The 17,376-nt window shown below is 43.6% G+C and overlaps 1 protein-coding gene across 1 annotated transcript; it reads left to right on the top strand.

The window, feature by feature from the left end:
- Nucleotides 1-200: 200 nt before the first annotated feature.
- LOC128236896 (NADH dehydrogenase [ubiquinone] 1 beta subcomplex subunit 8, mitochondrial-like) lies at nt 201-16,629 on the top strand. Its single transcript, XM_052952026.1, has 5 exons — nt 201-338; nt 504-721; nt 3,037-3,104; nt 3,624-3,720; nt 16,330-16,629. The coding sequence occupies exons 1-5, from the start codon at nt 245-247 to the stop codon at nt 16,444-16,446; spliced, it is 594 nt and encodes a 197-aa protein (XP_052807986.1). The 5' UTR covers nt 201-244; the 3' UTR covers nt 16,447-16,629.
- The last annotated feature ends 747 nt before the right edge of the window (nt 16,630-17,376 follow it).

Raw genomic sequence — 17,376 nt, 5'->3', positions numbered from 1 at the left:
GATATGGCTATGTATGTAACAGCGAGTTATCCCATAATTCATGTTATTTAGACATGAAAACATATTCTAATTCTGAACAATGTCACATTAATCCATAAGACATTGATGTGCGCATGCATGTTACAGTATGCTCAAAACAACTAAACATAATTTGTAAACTCAGACTGTACCGAGAGACTGGAGACCGGAGATTAGTGTTTACCGGCCATAGTCTAAAACATCGCACCCTATTGGCAAAGCCAAGATGGCTGCCTTTAGGTCAAGTCTGGTTATAAGTACATTAAAAAGACAGTCTTTGCAGGTTCGAAAAATTTCAACTGCAAGACCTTTGCTAGGAGGTAAATGATTTGGTTTATCGAATAGACTATGCAGTACACAGAGTTTCCACTTCGAAATTGAATGACCTTCATGTCGTTGCATTTTCGGACAGCAAAAAAGTCGGATAAACAAGATAAATGCTGTTGTCAAGAAAATCGTTTACTCTGTCATTAATTATCTTGCAGCATGGCATACCGATTGGAAGCCTAGTGCCGTACCACGGAACCAAAAAGAGCATGAAGAAGCCGCCAAAAAGTATGGTCTGCCACCTGAGGACTATCACCCGTTGCCAGAGGACATAAGACACGGCGACTATCCGGATATGCCCAATATTGGAGAGTATCAGAAAGATTCCTACCACAACTGGGATGATCCATACAGGAAACGAAACTGGGGAGAACCTGTTAGTTTACATCATTACATTGTAGCAATTCTTTTTTGCTCCACCTTTATATAGTCCACCTAACTGGCTGTCAACGAGTCTTTTGATGATTTTTTTTACCATGGCAGATTCGTTACATCCACCCAGCAAAAAGTAGTGAACGGTCCTTGCGCAGACAATCCTCAAAAAGTAGTGAACGGTCCTTGCGCAGACAATCCTCGCGGACACAATTTTGAAATTATCTCCATTATAAATTCGAAAATATTATTGCCTACTATTAAAACAGTGTGCGAAATTAACCTTTTTTACCTGGTAGCCAATTGGGCTACAGACTTTGAGATTTCTGTAGCCCAAGCCAGATTTCCATAGCCCACCGGTAAACAGAAAAACGCATCTTTAGTACCTTATATGGTTAAAAACAAGGAATGATATGACAACTGTACAATATCTTATTATATTTTGTATAAAATGCAAGTATGGTGGTTGTGTGAACCTGTGTTGCCAGGGGGCAGGGGGGCTGGTGGTGGTTCGATGGGGGGGGGGGGGGGGGGGGCTGGCTCTGTCAAGGCAGTTGGATTGTTGATGAAGGGGAAGGTTGGAAGTCCTGTCAACATGTGCTGCTGGTGGCATTAGTGACAGGATTTTACAAACATCTATTTCATAATTTTCGGTGACTAAATAATCCAAGTTTATTTAAAAAAAAAAACACACAACAAAAACAACATCCAAACTTTAATATCTCACTAAAACAAAAAAAAAGTATCGACAGTCCGAAATATGATTTCCGTCAAAATAATTATTTTCAAGCAGTACATAGCGTATAATTGCTTGACAAGGGAGATTACTGCAACAGAAAATATCCATAACAATGAGAGATTATCCGGAAGTCGGTCAACGGTGTCGAAGTAAACATTTACCCGACAATTTTTTTTAACCAACAAGCCCTATGATTTCATCGCCAGTCGGGCTTCCTTAAAGGATTTTTTCGTAGCCTGGGTCAATTTTTCGTCGCCACGGGCGATCGGGCTACCGTTAATTTCGCACACTGTTAAAACACATATTTAGTTATGTCATTATGCCAAGAAAATATGTTCAGATATCATGAGACAGTTTATGCACATGTAACGGTATTCATGACCTAGAATGTATTTATGTGAAAAAAACCGACTCTTATGACAAATTAAATCTAGTTTAGATCACTGTGGGGTATGTATTGAACAACTTTGTCATTATTATTCAAAATCGTTGCATAATAATAAGATATATTCCTTCATTCGGTGTTGAATGGTAGAGAGTTGTAGCGTTACAGGGATACACAAGAATGTCAAAATAATAAAAAAAGTATCCCTGATTGCTCATTATTGTAGCTACACCTTTATACTGATATAGACAAGCCCTTTCGGCCTAATATAGGGAGTCTTTTCATTCTTTGGGGGCAGGTTCCTTTGCCCTCTCAACACATAATATTCTCACCCCTTTTGGGTGGAATTTTGAATTACAGCAATATGCGTAACAATACATGTAAAACATATACATTATCATCATTTATTTTCAAATACCTATAATCAGAAAAAAAAATACCAGTGTTTTTCTTCACCAATTCATTGTCCATTTGCCTAGCGCTTTTTATAGATAAAGCCTGAAAAAAATTGCCTCTTACATGCTGATCAGATTGAAAGTCTGAGACAGATTATTATGGAATGACTTCTGGAAGAAATTTAGTGTTTTGAAATAGTCTAGCAATTAGTACATTTGTATGTTCACATGACAGTGTTGTCAGTTTGCAAATCCACTACATGCTTGTATAGCATAATATTTTATGTTAAAGTCTTTAAGTGATACTAATATTTAAAATCAATACAACGAGCATAAATTCTGAGTGATGAACCTTTAATTACTTACTAGATAACGCATTTATGGTAAATATGAACTACTGATTATCAGATAGAAATAATGTAATGGTGTATTAATAGCTGAAAACACACAAATATTGAATGAGGTGGGTCCTGAAGGATTTATAAAGATCAAAGTTTGTCTCATAGGGTAGATATCCCGTGTTTTCTGCACCCTTTTTCAAATTAATCATCAAAAGAACCATTGTTTTTGCTATTTATATATCATCTTTTTAAGGAAAGAAAACAATTGTATTGATTTGGGAGTAAGAGTGCATCTTTAATATTATAAAGGGCATTGGTGCTCTCAATAATCATGTGGGGTTTTTTATTTCTTTTTTAGAGGCCTTGTGAACTTTAATCCAGTCTGCTGTTCATCATTTAAGACGAGAGACATGTTGAGATTGTGTCATAAGTAAATAATTACTATGCAATATTTTACAGGTACCCATTAATATGGACATCATCCACGCTGACAGAGTTGACCCAGCAAGGCGCTATCGCTTTTCCCAGTATGTACCTTTGAGTATATTTGTTTTCAAAGAAGCTTTAGGCCGAAGTAAGGGATGCCCCATTCCACTTCTACAGCAAACAGTATTCAGATTCTATAAGAAAACAGATTTCACAGTTGAATATATGTTCATACTCTTTCTTTTTGCATAAGGAACCGTGTTTCTAGACGAATTATGTACACGATGTTAACATTTCTCCTTTTTTACATGTGAATATTATTCATCAACATCGTAGGTATGAAACACTATTTTCGGGCAGTACACAAATACAGTCCCTAATTTAACATTTTTATTTGAGTCAATAAAATTTAAGACAAGCAGAAAAGAGGGGTGACAGATGGGTATGAAAATCTAGCAATGAATTTATATTCTCCTTAAATACAAAAAAAAGCAGTATGATATTGAATGTGCATCATGTTTATTAAAGATCATTACTTTAATATTTGTTGAGTAATGCTCCTTGTAGCAACAACAGTATTTTTTTAGAAGTGCATTTACATGACACATATCTATTTTAAGGTGGAAAATGTGGTCTGCCTTCTTGTTTGTTTACTTCGGGACCGTCCTGGCCTTTTTCTACGATTCGATGTATCCGGATGTTTGGTTTATTAAAATGGTAAGTGATATTTATGTCTCCCCCTCTCTGGGGGAGACATATTGTTTTTGCCCTGTCCGTCAGTCCGGTAGTCCGGTAGTCCGATAGTCCGGTAGTCCGGTAGTCCGTCAGTCCGTCAGTCCGTCCGTACGTCACACTTCGTTTCCGATCGATAACTGGAAAACCGCATGACCTAGGATCACCAAACTTGGTAGGGAGGTTGGTCATGAGGTGTAGAAGATCCCTATTGTTTTTGGGGTCACTAGGTCAAAGGTCAAGGTCGCGGCGACCCCCAATGTAAAAAACATTTCCGCTCAATATCTTGACAATGGTTTGACCTAGGTTCACCAAACTTGGTAGGGAGGTTGGTCATGAGGTGTAGAAGATCCCTATTGTTTTTGGGGTCACTAGGTCAAAGGTCAAGGTCGCGGCGACCCCCAATGTAAAAAACATTTCCGCTCAATATCTTGAGAATGGTTTGACCTAGGTTCACCAAACTTGGTAGGGAGGTTGGTCGTGAGGTGTAGAGGATCCGTATTGTTTTTGGGGACACTAGGTCAAAGGTCAAGGTCGCGGCGACCCCCAATGTAAAAAACATTTCCGCTCAATATCTTGAGAATGGTTTGACCTAGGTTCACCAAACTTGGTAGGGAGGTTGGTCGTGAGGTGTAGAGGATCCCTATTGTTTTTGGGGTCACTAGGTCAAAGGTCAAGGTCGCGGCGACCCCCAATGTAAAAAACATTTCCGCTCAATATCTTGAGAATGGTTTGACCTAGGTTCACCAAACTTGGTAGGGAGGTTGGTCGTGAGGTGTAGAGGATCCCTATTGTTTTTGGGGTCACTAGGTCAAAGGTCAAGGTCGCGGCGACCCCCAATATAAAAAACATTTCTGCTCAAAATCTTGAGAACGGTTTGACCTAGGTTCACCAAACTTGGTAGGGAGGTTGGTCATGAGGTGTAGAAGATCCCTATTGTTTTTGGGGTCACTAGGTCAAAGGTCAAGGTCGCGGCGACCCCCAATGTAAAAAACATTTCCGCTCAATATCTTGAGAATGGTTTGACCTAGGTTCACCAAACTTGGTAGGGAGGTTGGTCGTGAGGTGTAGAGGATCCCTATTGTTTTTGGGGTCACTAGGTCAAAGGTCAAGGTCGCGGCGACCCCCAATGTAAAAAACATTTCCGCTCAATATCTTGAGAATGGTTTGACCTAGGTTCACCAAACTTGGTAGGGAGGTTGGTCGTGAGGTGTAGAGGATCCCTATTGTTTTTGGGGTCACTAGGTCAAAGGTCAAGGTCGCGGCGACCCCCAATGTAAAAAACATTTCCGCTCAATATCTTGAGAATGGTTTGACCTAGGTTCACCAAACTTGGTAGGGAGGTTGGTCGTGAGGTGTAGAGGATCCCTATTGTTTTTGGGGTCACTAGGTCAAAGGTCAAGGTCGCGGCGACCCCCAATGTAAAAAACATTTCCGCTCAATATCTTGAGAATGGTTTGACCTAGGTTCACCAAACTTGGTAGGGAGGTTGGTCGTGAGGTGTAGAGGATCCCTATTGTTTTTGGGGTCACTAGGTCAAAGGTCAAGGTCGCGGCGACCCCCAATGTAAAAAACATTTCCGCTCAATATCTTGAGAATGGTTTGACCTAGGTTCACCAAATTTGGTAGGGAGGTTGGTCGTGAGGTGTAGAGGATCCCTATTGTTTTTGGGGTCACTAGGTCAAAGGTCAAGGTCGCGGCGACCCCCAATATAAAAAACATTTCTGCTCAAAATCTTGAGAACGGTTTGACCTAGGTTCACCAAACTTGGTAGGGAGGTTGGTCATGAGGTGTAGAAGATCCCTATTGTTTTTGGGGTCACTAGGTCAAAGGTCAAGGTCGCGGCGACCCCCAATGTAAAAAACATTTCCGCTCAATATCTTGAGAATGGTTTGACCTAGGTTCACCAAACTTGGTAGGGAGGTTGATCATGAGGTTTAGAAAACTCCTATGTTTTGGGGGGTCACAAGGTCAAAGGTCAACGTCGCTGTGACCTCTAATGTAAAAAAATATTTCCGTGCAATATCAGGAGAATGCTTTGATCTAGGTTCACCAAACTTTGAAGTGAGGTTGGTCATGATGTCTAGTTGTATTATATCAATAAAACCGTAGTATTTTTAGCTAGACTATTCGAAGGATAAGGAGAGCTATACTACTCACCAGAGCGTTGGTGTTGGTGTCGGCGGCGGCGTCACACCTTAAGGTTTTTAATGTAAGCACCTTTAGGTCATTATCTCAGCAAATGCATCATGTATTGTATTGAAACTTTAGATATGTATTCCCAACTATCCAACATGATTATTTAATCAAGTACACATAGATTAATATCTCAGCAACTACTTGATGTATTGCATTGAGACTTTATACACTGGTACTCAACCATCCAACCTACTTAATTTACCAAGTTAGATAACTCTAGTTTGCATTTAATGCAAAATAATTGCCCTTTATTTTTCAACTTAGAAATTCTGGTTAAGGTTTTGCATGTTACCACATTTAAGTCAATATCTCAGCAAATAAATCATGTATTGCATTGAAATTTTAGATATGTATTCCCAACTATCTAACCTACTAAATTAATGAAGTTAGATAACACTCTTTTGAATATAATGCAATTTATGGGCAATATTATTTGACCAAGAAATTCTGGTTCAGTTTTTGAATGTAAGCACCTTATACAATAGTACTTAACCATCCAACATACTTAAATAACCAAGTCAGATAGCCTTAAATTCAAATAATGGCCCTTTTTTGTTCGAAATAGAAATTCTGGTTAAGGTTTTGCATTTAACCACATTTAAGTCAATATCTCAGCATATACATAATGTATTGCATTGAAACTTTATATATGGGCTCCCAGCCATTCAACCTTCTTAATTTATCAAGTTAGATAACTCTATTTTGCATATAATATAAATTTTGCCCCTTTATTATTCAACTTAGAAATTCTGGTCAAGGTTTTGCATGTAAGCACATATAGGTTAATATCTCACCAACTACTTGATTTATTGAATTGGACTTAATACAGTGATCCATGCATGTTTCGGCAAAACTATTCAATTTTTACAATGAAATTTTTATGAAAAGCGGCGGAATAGTCGAGCGCGCTGTCTCTGTGACAGCTCTTATTAATTTACAAAGGAGTTAATTAAGTGGCATGATCCCATTGATTTCACAGGCTTAGGTCTAAAACCCAATAACAATTAAAAACAAAGTAATGACTATGAAATACATAATATAAGAGTGTCATGGTCAGCATGGTCTTTCTTTGGTGTCTTGACCTTCCTTACCAAGAATTCTTGAGAGCTTTGCCTTTAACTGGGTTTGATCCTGTCCAGAATGTGAATGGTCTTGTGGTATATGTGTCCTCCTTTCACACAAGGGGTTGTGGGATTGATCCCATCCAGGGTGTGAATGGTCTCGTGGTATATGTGTCCTCCTCTCACACAAGGGGTTGTGGGTTTGATCCTGTCCAGGGTGTGAATGGTCTCGTGGTATATGTGTCCTCCTCTCACACAGGGGGTTGTGGGTTTGATCCTGTTGAGAATGTGACTGGTCTCTTGGTATATGTGTTCTCCTCTCACACAGGGGGTTGTGGGTTTGATCCTGTCCAGAATGTGAATAGTCTCGTGGTATATGTGTCCTCCTCTCACACAAGGGGTTGTTGGTTTGATCCTGTCCAGAATGTGAATAGTCTCGTGGTATATGTGTTCTCCTCTCACACAAGGGGTTGTTGGTTTGATCCTGTCCAGAATGTGAATAGTCTCGTGGTATATGTGTCCTCCTCTTACACAAGGGGTTGTGGGTTTGATCCTGTCCAGAATGTGAATGGTCTCGTGGTATATGTGTCCTCCTCCCACACAGGGGGTTGTGGGTTTGATCCTGTCCAGGGTGTGAATGGTCTCGTGGTATATGTGTCCTCCTCTTACACAAGGGGTTGTGGGTTTGATCCTGTCCAGAATGTGAATGGTCTCGTGGTATATGTGTCCTCCTCCCACACAGGGGGTTGTGGGTTTGATCCTGTCCAGGGTGTGAATGGTCTCGTGGTATATGTGTCCTCCTCCCACACAGGGGGTTGTGGGTTTGATCCCGTCCAGGGTGTGAATGGTCTCGTGGTATATGTGTCCTCCTCCCACACAAGGGGTTGTGGGTTTGATCCCGTCCAGGGTGTGAATGGTCTTGTGGTATATGTGTCCTCCTCCCACACAAGGGGTTGTTGGTTTGATCCCGTCCAGGGTGTGAATGGTCTCATGGTATATGTGTCCTCCTCTCACACAGGGGGTTGTGGGTTTGATCCCGTCCAGGGTGTGAATGGTCTCGTGGTATATGTGTCCTCCTCTTACACAAGGGGTTGTGGGTTTGATCCTGTCCAGAATGTGAATAGTCTCGTGGTATATGTGTCCTCCTCTTACACAAGGGGTTGTGGGTTTGATCCCGTTCAGGGTGTGAATGGTCTCGTGGTATATGTGTCCTCCTCTTACACAAGGGGTTGTGGGTTTGATCCCGTCCAGGGTGTGAATGGTCTCGTGGTATATGTGTCCTCCTCTTACACAAGGGGTTGTGGGTTTGATCCTGTCCAGAATGTGAATGGTCTCGTGGTATATGTGTCCTCCTCTTACACAGGGGGTTGTGGGTTTGATCCCGTCCAGGGTGTGAATGGTCTCGTGGTATATGTGTCCTCCTCTTACACAAGGGGTTGTGGGTTTGATCCTGTCCAGGGTGTGAATGGTCTCGTGGTATATGTGTCCTCCTCCCACACAGGGGGTTGTGGGTTTGATCCCGTCCAGGGTGTGAATGGTCTCGTGGTATATGTGTCCTCCTCTTACACAAGGGGTTGTGGGTTTGATCCTGTCCAGAATGTGAATGGTCTCTTGGTATATGTGTCCTCCTCTTACACAAGGGGTTGTGGGTTTGATCCTGTCCAGAATGTGAATGGTCTCATGGTATATGTGTCGTCCTCTTACACAAGGGGTTGTGGGTTTGATCCTGTCCAGAATGTGAATGGTCTTGTGGTATATGTGTCCTCCTCTTACACAAGGGGTTGTGGGTTTGATCCCGTCCAGGATGTGAATGGTCTCGTGGTATATGTGTCCTCCTCTTACACAAGGGGTTGTGGGTTTGATCCTGTCCAGAATGTGAATGGTCTCGTGGTATATGTGTCCTCCTCTTACACAAGGGGTTGTGGGTTTGATCCTGTCCAGAATGTGAATGGTCTCGTGGTATATGTGTCCTCCTCTGACACAAGGGGTTGTGGGTTTGATCCTGTCCAGAATGTGAATGGTCTCGTGGTATATGTGTCCTCCTCCCACACAGGGGGTTGTGGGTTTGATCCTGTCCAGAATGTGAATAGTCTCGTGGTATATGTGTCCTCCTCTGACACAAGGGGTTGTGGGTTTGATCCTGTCCAGAATGTGAATGGTCTCTTGGTATATGTGTCCTCCTCTTACACAAGGGGTTGTGGGTTTGATCCTGTCCAGAATGTGAATGGTCTCGTGGTATATGTGTCCTCCTCCCACACAGGGGGTTGTGGGTTTGATCCTGTCCAGGGTGTGAATGGTCTCGTGGTATATGTGTCCTCCTCCCACACAAGGGGTTGTGGGTTTGATCCTGTCCAGAATGTGAATGGTCTCGTGGTATATGTGTCCTCCTCCCACACAGGGGGTTGTGGGTTTGATCCTGTCCAGGGTGTGAATGGTCTCGTGGTATATGTGTCCTCCTCCCACACAGGGGGTTGTGGGTTTGATCCCGTCCAGGGTGTGAATGGTCTCGTGGTATATGTGTCCTCCTCCCACACAAGGGGTTGTGGGTTTGATCCCGTCCAGGGTGTGAATGGTCTCGTGGTATATGTGTCCTCCTCCCACACAAGGGGTTGTGGGTTTGATCCCGTCCAGGGTGTGAATGGTCTCATGGTATATGTGTCCTCCTCCCACACAGGGGGTTGTGGGTTTGATCCCGTCCAGAATGTGAATGGTCTCGTGGTATATGTGTCCTCCTCCCACACAAGGGGTTGTTGGTCTGATCCTGTCCAGAATGTGAATGGTCTCGTGGTATATGTGTCCTCCTCCCACACAAGGGGTTGTGGGTTTGATCCTGTCCAGAATGTGAATGGTCTTGTGGTATATGTGTCCTCCTCCCACACAAGAGGTTGTGGGTTTGATCCTGTCCAGAATGTGAATGGTCTCGTGGTATATGTGTCCTCCTCTGACACAAGGGGTTGTGGGTTTGATCCTGTCCAGAATGTGAATGGTCTCGTGGTATATTTGTCCTCCTCTCACACAAGGGGTTGTGGGTTTGATCCTGTCCAGGGCGTGAATGGTCTCGTGGTATATGTGTCCTCCTCCCACACAAGGGGTTGTGGGTTTGATCCCGTCCAGAATGTGAATGGTCTTGTGGTATATGTGTCCTCCTCTCACACAAGGGGTTGTTGGTTTGATCCTGTCCAGGGTGTGAATGGTCTCGTGGTATATGTGTCCTCCTTTCACACAAGGGGTTGTGGGTTTGATCCCGTCCAGGGTGTGAATGGTCTTGTGGTATATGTGTCCTCCTCTCACACAAGGGGTTGTGGGTTTGATCCTGTCCAGGGTGTGAATGGTCTCGTGGTATATGTGTCCTCCTCTCACACAGGGGGTTGTGGGTTTGATCCTGTTGAGAATGTGACTGGTCTCTTGGTATATGTGTTCTCCTCTCACACAGGGGGTTGTGGGTTTGATCCTGTCCAGAATGTGAATAGTCTCGTGGTATATGTGTCCTCCTCTCACACAAGGGGTTGTTGGTTTGATCCTGTCCAGAATGTGAATAGTCTCGTGGTATATGTGTTCTCCTCTCACACAAGGGGTTGTTGGTTTGATCCTGTCCAGAATGTGAATAGTCTCGTGGTATATGTGTCCTCCTCTTACACAAGGGGTTGTGGGTTTGATCCTGTCCAGAATGTGAATGGTCTCGTGGTATATGTGTCCTCCTCCCACACAGGGGGTTGTGGGTTTGATCCTGTCCAGGGTGTGAATGGTCTCGTGGTATATGTGTCCTCCTCCCACACAGGGGGTTGTGGGTTTGATCCTGTCCAGAATGTGAATGGTCTCGTGGTATATGTGTCCTCCTCCCACACAGGGGGTTGTGGGTTTGATCCTGTCCAGGGTGTGAATGGTCTCGTGGTATATGTGTCCTCCTCCCACACAGGGGGTTGTGGGTTTGATCCCGTCCAGGGTGTGAATGGTCTCGTGGTATATGTGTCCTCCTCCCACACAAGGGGTTGTGGGTTTGATCCCGTCCAGGGTGTGAATGGTCTCGTGGTATATGTGTCCTCCTCCCACACAAGGGGTTGTGGGTTTGATCCCGTCCAGGGTGTGAATGGTCTCATGGTATATGTGTCCTCCTCTCACACAGGGGGTTGTGGGTTTGATCCCGTCCAGGGTGTGAATGGTCTCGTGGTATATGTGTCCTCCTCTTACACAAGGGGTTGTGGGTTTGATCCTGTCCAGAATGTGAATAGTCTCGTGGTATATGTGTCCTCCTCTTACACAAGGGGTTGTGGGTTTGATCCCGTTCAGGGTGTGAATGGTCTCGTGGTATATGTGTCCTCCTCTTACACAAGGGGTTGTGGGTTTGATCCCGTCCAGGGTGTGAATGGTCTCGTGGTATATGTGTCCTCCTCTTACACAAGGGGTTGTGGGTTTGATCCTGTCCAGAATGTGAATGGTCTCGTGGTATATGTGTCCTCCTCTTACACAGGGGGTTGTGGGTTTGATCCCGTCCAGGGTGTAAATGATCTCGTGGTATATGTGTCCTCCTCTTACACAAGGGGTTGTGGGTTTGATCCTGTCCAGGGTGTGAATGGTCTCGTGGTATATGTGTCCTCCTCCCACACAGGGGGTTGTGGGTTTGATCCCGTCCAGGGTGTGAATGGTCTCGTGGTATATGTGTCCTCCTCTTACACAAGGGGTTGTTGGTTTGATCCTGTCCAGAATGTGAATGGTCTCTTGGTATATGTGTCCTCCTCTTACACAAGGGGTTGTGGGTTTGATCCTGTCCAGAATGTGAATGGTCTCATGGTATATGTGTCGTCCTCTTACACAAGGGGTTGTGGGTTTGATCCTGTCCAGAATGTGAATGGTCTTGTGGTATATGTGTCCTCCTCTTACACAAGGGGTTGTGGGTTTGATCCCGTCCAGGATGTGAATGGTCTCGTGGTATATGTGTCCTCCTCTTACACAAGGGGTTGTGGGTTTGATCCCGTCCAGAATGTGAATGGTCTCGTGGTATATGTGTCCTCCTCTTACACAAGGGGTTGTGGGTTTGATCCTGTCCAGAATGTGAATGGTCTCGTGGTATATGTGTCCTCCTCTGACACAAGGGGTTGTGGGTTTGATCCTGTCCAGAATGTGAATGGTCTCGTGGTATATGTGTCCTCCTCCCACACAGGGGGTTGTGGGTTTGATCCTGTCCAGAATGTGAATAGTCTCGTGGTATATGTGTCCTCCTCTGACACAAGGGGTTGTGGGTTTGATCCTGTCCAGAATGTGAATGGTCTCTTGGTATATGTGTCCTCCTCTTACACAAGGGGTTGTGGGTTTGATCCTGTCCAGAATGTGAATGGTCTCGTGGTATATGTGTCCTCCTCCCACACAGGGGGTTGTGGGTTTGATCCTGTCCAGGGTGTGAATGGTCTCGTGGTATATGTGTCCTCCTCCCACACAAGGGGTTGTGGGTTTGATCCTGTCCAGGGTGTGAATGGTCTCGTGGTATATGTGTCCTCCTCCCACACAAGGGGTTGTGGGTTTGATCCTGTCCAGAGTGTGAATGGTCTCGTGGTATATGTGTCCTCCTCCCACACAGGGGGTTGTGGGTTTGATCCTGTCCAGGGTGTGAATGGTCTCGTGGTATATGTGTCCTCCTCCCACACAGGGGGTTGTGGGTTTGATCCCGTCCAGGGTGTGAATGGTCTCGTGGTATATGTGTCCTCCTCCCACACAAGGGGTTGTGGGTTTGATCCCGTCCAGGGTGTGAATGGTCTCGTGGTATATGTGTCCTCCTCCCACACAGGGGGTTGTGGGTTTGATCCCGTCCAGAATGTGAATGGTCTCGTGGTATATGTGTCCTCCTCCCACACAGGGGGTTGTGGGTTTGATCCCGTCCAGAATGTGAATGGTCTCGTGGTATATGTGTCCTCCTCCCACACAAGGGGTTGTGGGTCTGATCCTGTCCAGAATGTGAATGGTCTCGTGGTATATGTGTCCTCCTCCCACACAAGAGGTTGTGGGTTTGATCCTGTCCAGAATGTGAATGGTCTTGTGGTATATGTGTCCTCCTCCCACACAAGAGGTTGTGGGTTTGATCCTGTCCAGAATGTGAATGGTCTCGTGGTATATGTGTCCTCCTCTGACACAAGGGGTTGTGGGTTTGATCCTGTCCAGAATGTGAATGGTCTCGTGGTATATTTGTCCTCCTCTCACACAAGGGGTTGTGGGTTTGATCCTGTCCAGGGTGTGAATGGTCTCGTGGTATATGTGTCCTCCTCCCACACAAGGGGTTGTGGGTTTGATCCCGTCCAGAATGTGAATGGTCTTGTGGTATATGTGTCCTCCTCTCACACAAGGGGTTGTTGGTTTGATCCTGTCCAGGGTGTGAATGGTCTCGTGGTATATGTGTCCTCCTCCCACACAAGGGGTTGTGGGTTTGATCCCGTCCAGGGTGTGAATGGTCTTGTGGTATATGTGTCCTCCTCCCACACAAGGGGTTGTTGGTTTGATCCCGTCCAGGGTGTGAATGGTCTCATGGTATATGTGTCCCCCTCTCACACAGGGGGTTGTGGGTTTGATCCCGTCCAGGGTGTGAATGGTCTCTTGGTATATGTGTCCTCCTCTTACACAAGGGGTTGTGGGTTTGATCCTGTCCAGAATGTGAATAGTCTCGTGGTATATGTGTCCTCCTCTGACACAAGGGGTTGTGGGTTTGATCCTGTCCAGAATGTGAATAGTCTCGTGGTATATGTGTCCTCCTCTCACACAAGGGGTTGTTGGTTTGATCCTGTCCAGGGTGTGAATGGTCTCGTGGTATATGTGTCCTCCTCCCACACAGGGGGTTGTGGGTTTGATTCTGTCCAGAATGTGAATAGTCTCGTGGTATATGTGTTCTCCTCTCACACAGGGGGTTGTGGGTTTGATCCTGTCCAGGGTGTGAATGGTCTCTTGGTATATGTGTCCTCCTCTCACACAAGGGGTTGTGGGTTTGATCCTGTCCAGAATGTGAATGGTCTCTTGGTATATGTGTCCTCCTCTGACACAAGGGGTTGTGGGTTTGATCCCGTCCAGAATGTGAATGGTCTCTTGGTATATGTGTTCTCCTCTCACACAGGGGGTTGTGGGTTTGATCCTGTCCAGGGTGTGAATGGTCTCTTGGTATATGTGTCCTCCTCTTACACAAGGGGTTGTGGGTTTGATCCTGTCCAGAATGTGAATAGTCTCGTGGTATATGTGTCCTCCTCTGACACAAGGGGTTGTGGGTTTGATCCCGTCCAGAATGTGAATGGTCTCTTGGTATATGTGTCCTCCTCCCACACAAGGGGTTGTGGGTTTGATCCTGTCCAGAATGTGAATGGTCTCTTGGTATATGTGTTCTCCTCTCACACAGGGGGTTGTGGGTTTGATCCTGTCCAGGGTGTGAATGGTCTCTTGGTATATGTGTCCTCCTCTTACACAAGGGGTTGTGGGTTTGATCCCGTCCAGAATGTGAATGGTCTCTTGGTATATGTGTTCTCCTCTCACACAGGGGGTTGTGGGTTTGATCCTGTCCAGGGTGTGAATGGTCTCTTGGTATATGTGTCCTCCTCTTACACAAGGGGTTGTGGGTTTGATCCCGTCCAGAATGTGAATGGTCTCGTGGTATATGTGTCCTCCTCTCACACAAGGGGTTGTGGGTTTGATCCTGTCCAGAATGTGAATAGTCTCGTGGTATATGTGTCCTCCTCTTACATAAGGGGTTGTGGGTTTGATCCCGTCCAGAATGTGAATGGTCTCTTGGTATATGTGTCCTCCTCTTACACAAGGGGTTGTGGGTTTGATCCCGTCCAGAATGTGAATGGTCTCGTGGTATATGTGTCCTCCTCCCACACAAGGGGTTGTGGGTTTGATCCCGTCCAGGGTGTGAATGGTCTCTTGGTATATGTGTCCTCCTCTCACACAAGGGGTTGTGGGTTTGATCCCGTCCAGAATGTGAATGGTCTCTTGGTATATGTGTCCTCCTCTGACACAAGGGGTTGTTGGTTTGATCCTGTCCAGAATGTGAATGGTCTCGTGGTATATGTGTCCTCCTCTCACACAAGGGGTTGTTGGTTTGATCCTGTCCAGAATGTGAATGGTCTCATGGTATATGTGTCCTCCTCTGACACAAGGGGTTGTTGGTTTGATCCTGTCGACAATGTGAATGGTCTCGTGGTATATGTGTCCTCCTCTCACACAGGGGGTTGTGGGTTTGATCCTGTCCAGGGTGTGAATGGTCTCGTGGTATATGTGTTTTCTCCTCAGGGTTGGGTAGTCTACTGATTAAGATGTCCTTGTCTCACCCAAGATGTTATTGGTTTAATCCTTACCAGGAGCACTTTATCATGGGTTTTAAATGGACACCTGCAACCGTATTACAGAAGCATCTTAAGTTTAAATTGTAACTTTTCTTTAAATTCAACAATTTCCTTATCTGTTTTATTACACTGGTGGAAAGTTTGTTTCTTCAATTATACTATGGAAACGCAAAATTTAAAAAAACTAGCCATAAGAGAATTAGTTTTTCAAGAAATACAACAATTTCGATATTTTACTCTTTACAGTTATAAGTTCAAGGGACCTGCTCATGTTTTTGAACCAACATTTAGTTTTCCCAGTTATGGATCTGAAAACACTTATTTTATCATTTATATTTAACTCTATCATATCCAAATTGCAGAAAAAAATGCAATTTAAGTATATAAAAAATATTTTGGTTTTACAGGGATGCAAACCCACACCTTTACCATTAAAAAATAATTGGAAACCAACATTTTAACAACTAGGAAGTACAGTGGTCTGCAAGCCCTGCACTGGTAAAATGTCTTCCGGGCTTGCTCAAATTCTGAATTTTATATAGCAGGGCTTGTTCAAAAATATGATTCCATGCAATAGTATAAGAATTCGGGCTTGTTCATCCGAAAGTCCAATTTCAATGACTGGAAGTATACAACAGAAATTTATACTTTTACCTTTAACAATGCATTGATAACACCCATAACACCCATTTCAATCAACCAATAACACAACAACAAAGAGCTGAAACCCATTAATAAAAAAGTGCATTTTACAGATCATGGGCAAGTCCCTTTAAAATTTGTAAAGTTTTCTTAATTCTGAAGTTATACGGACCCAGTACTGATTTCTACCCTGGAAACAGACGAGCAGCGGCTTTTGTCATATTATTATTGAACTGAAAGAAATAACTATGAAGTAAAACATTATTTCTATCCTAATATTAAATAGTAAAATTATGGGCTTATGTAAAGTATTTGTTCCCTCGTTTCTTATATGACACAACATTTCAATGGTGAAGAAAAATCTGTATTTTTGTTTTCAGATGAAAAAGCAATACCCGTACCAGGAGTTCGACAAAAATAAATATTATTATAAGGGCAGATATCCCCCGCCTAACCCTCAACGGAACGTTCACTACACCTTTGAACCAGCAGAGTAGACGCATCTCACAACATGCGAGACATTGAGCAGTGTTTTTGGTTGGCTAACAACTGAATCTGATTTAATCATTTTAGTAACTCAACATCTAGAATGATGAAACAATTACACTTTGTGACGGTGTGAACATTATTGTGTGTATTTACTGGTAGGTAAATTATTAAATACAATCTGAGTTACCAAAGTGTTTTTTGTATTATGTTACTTTAAATATGAGTTTCTGAAGCATGACTTACAGTCCCATAGTATATGTTTATACAAACATAGCTTTATTAACAAACTACAATATTAAATCAGTGCTTCAGCCAGGATTTAAAAAGGGCAGAAGATAGTTCAAAAAGGGCACTTTTGATGGGCATTGAATGAACCTTAATGTTGCACTTGCAAGGGTCAATGTTCAATTCATATGGTGTATGTGTTGTAACTACTGTCACTACTAAGAGTCTGTAATGAAAACCTTAGCTGTTATCTTAATTGAAGTGTCAAAAATATATATAATTATTAGAATACTTATTTCTGAAAATTGACTTGACAATATGTCCAATTAATTTTAAATGTGTTTCATAATTATCAAATAGGTCTCCGTCAAACAAAAGGGCACAGCGGGCATAGTAAAAGGCAGCAGGGTGCCGGAAAAGGGCAGCACAGTGCTCCTTCTGCTATTTAGGCTTAGCTGGAGCACTGTAAATTAACTATAGAAATACCAGGGGTTCTTCAATTCAGGATAAATCCTGGAATCTGGATTAAGAGCTTTTAACTTCAGACTTGAAAGTTTGGAGGAAAATATGAAAACCTGGCATTGATATTGTATTATGGAGCACTTATTTAAATAGATTGAATACGCTTTCTTGGAGTTGGCATATTTTAGTTGTAAGCTAATTCATAATTGATAACACAATAGTTGTACAAAAATGAGATATTCTTAGTTTAA

This window comes from Mya arenaria, chromosome 6, assembly GCF_026914265.1.
Source record: "Mya arenaria isolate MELC-2E11 chromosome 6, ASM2691426v1".
In the NCBI taxonomy this organism is placed as follows: Eukaryota; Metazoa; Mollusca; class Bivalvia; order Myida; family Myidae; genus Mya; species Mya arenaria.
This window is presented reverse-complemented; position numbering and strand designations above follow the sequence as displayed.